At 35.4% G+C, this 6,872-nt stretch overlaps 1 protein-coding gene across 4 annotated transcripts; it reads right to left on the bottom strand.

Annotated features, from left to right (window-relative positions):
* Positions 1-400: 400 nt before the first annotated feature.
* LOC125203513 (ABC transporter E family member 2-like) lies at positions 401-3,178 on the bottom strand. 4 transcript variants are annotated; one of them, XM_048101872.2, is made up of 10 exons: positions 3,049-3,178; positions 2,786-2,910; positions 2,608-2,725; positions 2,416-2,505; positions 1,919-2,226; positions 1,656-1,845; positions 1,397-1,582; positions 1,034-1,309; positions 690-935; positions 401-609 (listed from the first exon to the last, which is right to left on the bottom strand). In XM_048101872.2, exons 2-10 carry the CDS (start codon positions 2,866-2,868, stop codon positions 490-492), a joined length of 1,617 nt encoding a protein of 538 aa, XP_047957829.2. In that variant the 5' UTR covers positions 2,869-2,910; positions 3,049-3,178; the 3' UTR covers positions 401-489. The 4 variants fall into 4 exon arrangements, with proteins under 4 accessions (XP_047957829.2, XP_047957827.2, XP_047957828.2 ...); XM_048101870.2 differs by having other exon boundaries at positions 3,004-3,175; XM_048101871.2 differs by having other exon boundaries at positions 2,786-2,894; positions 3,004-3,175.
* Positions 3,179-6,872: the final 3,694 nt, after the last annotated feature.

The raw sequence follows: 6,872 nt of genomic DNA, 5'->3' as shown, positions 1-6,872 counted from the left end.
GAGATGGATACAAGTCGGACACTAAAATTTCTGTTTTCTTTTCTTTGAAATTTTTTTAATTAATGGCAGATATTTTCGTCATTAAATATATTTAAATACTTTTAGTTCAATTTAGTGGCGGATAAAAGTCCAATACCAAATTTATTTTTATTTTCAGTAAATAATTAACTTTTTCATTTTACATATTTTATTTAATACAATTAGATTTAAGAAACTAATTTCAAAATTGTAGTAGTATTGCTTTTAATTACATCCCTCCGGCGCGTTCTTCCTTAGCATGCCCTATTCAAAATCGACCATTGCAGCTGAGCTCCCGAGAATCCGAAATTGAGACGCCACCACCAACACTTCTTCCTCACTCCAAAACTAGTCAAATATTAACTACTAAAGCACACCAACATTAACTACAAACCATTTAATCAAAAAGTCATTCAAATATTAACAGATAAAGCATATGAATGAGGTAACCAGGAAGCATATTGCTACAAGTTAGTTATCCATATAATAGTAGGATCCGGCGGCCATCTGTTCCAGATCCTCGATCGACTCGTGTTTATTGATTCTAGGCAGCAAATTTGTGCGGTCCCTTCGGAGTGTGATATCCAGGTGCTACACATTTTTAAAATGGGTTATCGGTTAACAGTCATGGAAGAATTTCTTTAGAAACATATAGTATATGTCAGGCTTACAGATAAGAAGAGGTTCATTCCAGTCAACACAGATTGTGGTGAATTGGCAACACAATCAATCGATGGCTTTCCCTCGTACACAATCACCCTATCAGCAAGGTATGTTGACATCATGAAATCATGATCAACAACTAATGCAGTCTTCTTCCTGTCATGTATAAACTTCTTTATGACATTTGAAGCAACGATACAATGCTCTGAGTCAAGATATGTACTTGGTTCATCTAGCAAATATACATCAGCTGGCTGCACCCCACACCAAAAGAAACACAAGTTAGTGTTCAAAGGGAAAACCAACAAATTATGACTGTGTAAGTGTAACAATCATATGGACATGAGCTCACCTTTCCCAAACAAAGAGTGATAGCAACCATCTGCATTTCTCCAGCAGAAAGATCCCCAAGCTCTTTATCCATAAGTCTTTGTATAGACAAAGGCTCATACACATTGGAGAGGAATTCATCATCCTTGATTGAATCAGGAATTTTTGCATGCAACAAAATTTTGACGCTACATTCAAAGGCAAGTTTGATACCAATTCTCTGTGGCTTGTAAGAGACACTGAAGTTAAGACTTTCCATATCCGATCCTTCTACTGAATCAGGCTTAAAAAAGCCAGCCTAACATTTGGAAGGACAACATTGTTGATTCAGCATAAACTAACATGTTCTTTTAAAAGCAAACAAACTACTATACAGCAAATGTACCAGCATCTGTAGGAAGGTTGACTTTCCAGTCCCATTTTCTCCGAGCATCACAATAATTTGTGAATCAGTAAATTCACCCTCCACAACCCTGAGCCTGAAGTTTCCGCAAGTCATTGTCATGGTAGGATACTTGTATCTTGCACATGTTTCAATTTCCTTAGTACTTTCCTGTGGAGTCTCTGCAACCTGCAAGGAGAAGTGTACTTTATGGGAATCGGCATAAATCTTAGTTGTCCATATGCTACATGTTAGGACTTACCCTAAGAGGTTTATGTCTAAACCAAAGATTTTCAGTTGGCACATATCCAGCCAGGAAAATATTAATTCCCTCTCTTACAGAGAATGGAAGAGTAACTGCCCCATATTTACCAGGTTTCCCATAAAGGCAGCATATGAAGTCTGACAAATAATCAAGCACACTAAGATCATGCTCTACCACGATCACATAGCTGAAAACAAAGATGTTAAGTCATAAATAACGGTGTAAGATTTTTGTTAACAGGAAAAATGAAAATCACTGACTTATTAGGTCGAACCAAGGATCTGATTATTTGAGCAGCTTTAAGTCTTTGTTTAACATCAAGATAACTTGATGGCTCATCAAACAGATAGATATCTGCATTCTGTAGAGCAGCAGAAGCTATTGCAAACCTCTGAAGCTCTCCACCAGATAAATCTTCCACATTACGGTCCATAACCTGAATCAACTCAAGGTCAGCAACAACTTTTTGTTTCATATCTATCGCTTTATCTGCCAGGGAAAAAAGTTGCCCAACGTTTCCACGAACAAATTTAGAGAGGTGATCGACATACTGGGGCTTGCAGATTGCCTGAGAATAAATGCAACACAAAGCAATGTGAACTATGAGAGAAATAAAGACACAAAATATAGAGCTAAGGCAAAAAATAATTCCACCTATGTCGATGAAAGAAGATTAAAAACTCATTACTACAGGGATATGCAAGCCTATCATAACAAAACTCAATGCTACCTAAGAATTAGAAAAGGTAACTATCACCTCCAAATTATCTAGAAGAATACGGATGAAGTATTTTCGCAGCTCAGAATCACCACAATAAGCCAATATTTCTTTCCAATCAGGGGGATTCTGCAAAAAAAAAGAGGAGAAAATGTCAAGGAACATGTTGAACTCATTCCAAAGGAAAATTGATTGAAATTGAAGGGTAGGTGAATAGGTATAGAAAGTTACATTAAAGCGTCCAAAGTTGGGTTTAGCCTTCCCAGACAAAAGTTTAAGTGTAGCAGATTTTCCAATGCTATTGTTCCCAACGAGGCCCAGAATTTGCCCAGGTTTGGGTACAGGTAAACTGTGAAAATGTTGGATAAGTTAGAAAGCAAGCAAGTTGCCTATCAAAGAAGAAACAGACCTTTGCAATTTAAAGGAGTTAGGCCCAAAACGATGGATTGTATCCTCGTCGGAGTCGATACGAGGCCGTTTCCGATCCAACATCTCTTGCTATTCAACTGATTTGGTTTCTGAGGGGATTTTAAACTGAAATCAAAATCAAGGAAAAAACCGTAACCCTAATTGAACTGGTGTCTGGCGAGATTTAAACTGAAATCAAAATCAAGAAAAAACCGTAACCCTAATTGAACTGGTTTCTGATGAGATTTAAACTTCATTCCGTACGATTCGGGAGAGATAGAGAAGGCGGCGCCGGTCAGATAGCGGTGGGCCGGTAGCGCAACGGGTGGAGAAATATGAACGGAATGGAAGAGAAATTACAGAACTGCCATTATAATATTTAAACTAATAGGATTAGTTACTATTATTAACTTCTAATTCTAAAAACTGATTAGCATGCGAAATTTAAACCAACGTATCGGTACGATAAACTGAGAACCGAGCACCAAATTTTGGTACGACTTACGGAAATATTAGTATGTTAATAATATTGAAGAGTCACGTATCGAAATGCGGCATTACCGAAATTTGGTACACCAAAAAATCGGAAAAGATATACGGTAAGACAATTTAAATTTGGTATACCAAAAAATCAGCAAGGTAATTTTGGTAAGGTATGTCCTACCGGCCCACTCTTATAATTTTATGAAACAACGTAATTCATTAAAATTGAAATTAAAGGTGAATTTATGAAGAGATTGACAACAAGGGAAAGCCGACGGGGTACATTGCGAAGATCGGAACAAAGGGGATACAGGGGCTAAGGCGATCTGCGTTCGATCTGCTGATTTGATAGCGCGGGAGGATGCGTGGAATTGATACTTATCTGTTCTGTGGAAACTCTATGACATTAGTTTTGATTGAAGTTGAATTGTGCCGCCTGTTTTTGAAGGAAAAAATGCAGAAGAAGAAGGGAGAGTAAGCGGAGAAGATTAGGAACAAGGTCGGACTAGTGCACAAAATGAATCTATCATCTATCACCACCACCAACAAAATGTTTGAATATTAATCATTTAATTTTGTTGTTTAGACTTAGATTTGTCATATTTGAAGTAGTAAACTTTGTTTTTTCAAGAATGACAACTTTGAGTGTATATTATTTTTATATTTATATACTCCAGTGTTTGTTTATATGATTAATGAGTCTTCTTATTTATTGTTAAGTGCATCCACATACATGCTCTTGCCAAGAGCACAGATGTGTGTCCGGATCCACCTATATTCATTTTAATTCCCTGTTCTTCCGCAAGAGCACAACATCCACATTCATGCTCTTCCGCAAAATCATACTGATCAAGGGTGTCATCATTCTATTATTCAATTTAAATACTTCAATTACTAAAAACATTTCCCAAATATTGAAATGCATTCAAAATACCTGAATATTATTACATATTACTAAAAATTAAAATTAAAAATTATATAATTAAATTCATAAAATTAAAAAAAAGAAAGATGAAGGTGAGTTGTATGAAAAAATATGAGAAAAGTATGAATGAGAGATAATTTGATGTAAAAAATGGATGATGAATGTGAGTATTTAAAGATTATTTTGGGATATTTTTTTTTTAAATCAATTTTTTTAAAAAAACTGTAAAATAATGGTTATATTTTTGGGAATCCGAATTTTTTTATTTTTTTATTTTTTTCTGCATTATTCTCGATTTTTTATGAATTTTATTAAAAAAATATAAATGTAACTGAATAAAAACGAGCCACAATCGCGCATGGGGCGATTGGACATCACCACCCAATCAGGAGGCGCCACGTGAGCGTGCTCTTCGGCACATCGGTGCTATTAAGCAAGAGCACAACGGCGAGCACAGTCTTGCTCTTGCCGACGGCACGGACGGTGCTCTTGTTGTACCTCACATCAAACCATCTGTAGCACTCATAGCTGCAACTCTAACTCGATTATTTCCTAATAATTGTTGTACCTCACAAGTCACATTAATTGGTTGACCAACAGTATCTCGGCCTTTAACTACCAGAGTGTTATAAATATTAGGCATCTGGCCTGGCGGAAAAGCCGCATCTAGTACCGGACCAATGATTTGGATAATACGCCCCAGGTTCTTTTTTTCAAGCGTGGAAACCCCAGAACCAGAAGTAGTAGGATTCATTCTCATAATATAATAAATAAATAAAATATGTCGAAATTTTTTTGTGAAAATTATCGAATTCAAAATAAATGTCCGATAGTATGTCGATCGGTTAATTCAATAACAAATGGGAGTTAGCACTCAATTTTGGTGGTGTCCTCTAAGAGCACCGTTGCGCATACTCTAAAGAACTGAAAATGAAAACTTTAAAATTTGATAGAATTAGCTTATGCAAGAATAAAGACCCTTAAAAATATATCTAGAAAAAATATACTCCACTAGTATTGCAAAACATTACAATGAGGTGATCATTTTTGAGAAAATTAGGCGGGTCAACTCGAACATTAGCCGGTAGTGAAATTCACTACTCACTGCAAGAACCATAGGTGGGTAATCAGGGGAGGGGAGGCTGCAGCTGGGCACAAAGCCGAATTGGGGGCTGAGTTTGATCTTGCCGGGTATCGGGGGAATCTGGGAATGGACATATGGAAAAGAGGCAATTGGGGGAAAAGTCGGGGAACGGGGGTAGTCGGGTTCGAACCCTAAATTCATAGGTATATTCCAGTTGGGGAGGGCCAAGACATTTAGTACGTCTATTTCTGGTTAAACCCAGGAGGAGAAGAGAGAGACTGGGAGGATGGAGAAAACTAACGCGATTAGCTTGATCATTGCCATTCTCTCCGGGCTGGAGACACTTCGATTTCTTAAACACAGTGATTTGAAAATTTGATTTCTTTGATAATTTTAATTAATAATCTAGTTTGTAGCCTGATTTAAACGTTTTGTTTTAGGTTCCAAATTTGTAGCCTAATAAAATTCTAGTCTAATTAATTCACATCCAATTATCCCGCAGCTCGAGTATAGACTAACTAAAATACTACTCCCTCCTTATCTAAAAATTTGTCACCTTATTTTTCATTTTCGTTTGTCTCCAAAAATTTGTCACCTTTCACTTTTATCATTAGGGTCAAATCAACTAGAATTTTCTCAGTCTCTTTTTTAATCGAATTTTCAAGATTTTTCCATATTTTTTTTCGGAAGATCCACGGTTTTCTTTAAGTTCTAGTACATTTTAGTTCAAAGAAAATTAAAATTGGAACCGAACAAAGAAGATTTTTCACAATTTTGATATTGGCAATTCTAGTTCTGATTTAAATTTAGCTATTTGGACATAGACTTTTAAGAAATATTATGAGTTAGAAAAAATTAGTAAAACGTGAATTCCATTTTAAAACTCTTTGTTCCATAATAGTAGTACTTACTATTGTCCAAAACACACTTATATAACACTCCTACTAAATAATTCGAATATTAACTACAAAGAAATGATATGCTACATACTTTGTATGAGCTCTTTATGTGAGCACCACTCCCGTTTAACACATGTTTTACGTTGTTCGTTTCGATTCATATATATAGTTTGATTCTAATACATTAAAAAATGTTATTGAAGTTTTTAATTTCACAAAGTTCATAAAAATCAAAGCTCGATTTATTTGTTTAATTTATTTAAAATTATAGAGAAAACGAGCAAATCGAGCTTTGATTTTTATGAATTTTGTGAAATTAAAAACTTCAATAACATTTTTTAATGTATTAGAATCAAACTAATTATACAAATTAAAACGAACAATAATAAACATACATCAAACGAGAGTGATGCTCACATAAGGTATGTAGCATATTATTCCTCGTTAAGTAGAAACCATTTAAACAAACATACACACCCACGATGCTAGAAATTCTTAAAGCCACGTTAAAGCATAAAATAAACATGCATGTTTCTAAAAAATAAAAACTCAAAAAACCACCTAATGATTCCTGCATAACCATGATCTAGCAAAACTAATTGTACCAAATGGAAAAAAGAAGCATTAGAGCAAATCCCTTAAGGTGCACCGCTTTAGGTGGGCGGATGATGCAAATCCCTTATGGCGTACCTGATCA

This window comes from Salvia hispanica, chromosome 6, assembly GCF_029641045.1.
Source record: "Salvia hispanica isolate PSC_SH4W2 chromosome 6, Shi_PSC_v1, whole genome shotgun sequence".
NCBI lineage: Eukaryota > Viridiplantae > Streptophyta > Magnoliopsida > Lamiales > Lamiaceae > Salvia > Salvia hispanica.
The sequence above is the reverse complement of the archived record's forward strand: the minus strand, read 5'-3'. Positions and strand labels throughout refer to the sequence as shown.

What these genes read in the sequence shown, in the direction of transcription:
- LOC125203513 (XM_048101872.2), bottom strand. Translation starts at nt 2,868, where the DNA reads ATGTTGGATCGGAAACGGCCTCGTATCGACTCCGACGAGGATACAATC. An exon ending in TCCTTGGTTCGACCTAATAA is followed by an intron (nt 1,846 to 1,918) that starts GTCAGTGATTTT and finishes CTTTGTTTTCAG; the next exon opens with CTATGTGATCGTGGTAGAGC. An exon ending in TTAGACATAAACCTCTTAGG is followed by an intron (nt 1,583 to 1,655) that starts GTAAGTCCTAAC and finishes TTCTCCTTGCAG; the next exon opens with GTTGCAGAGACTCCACAGGA.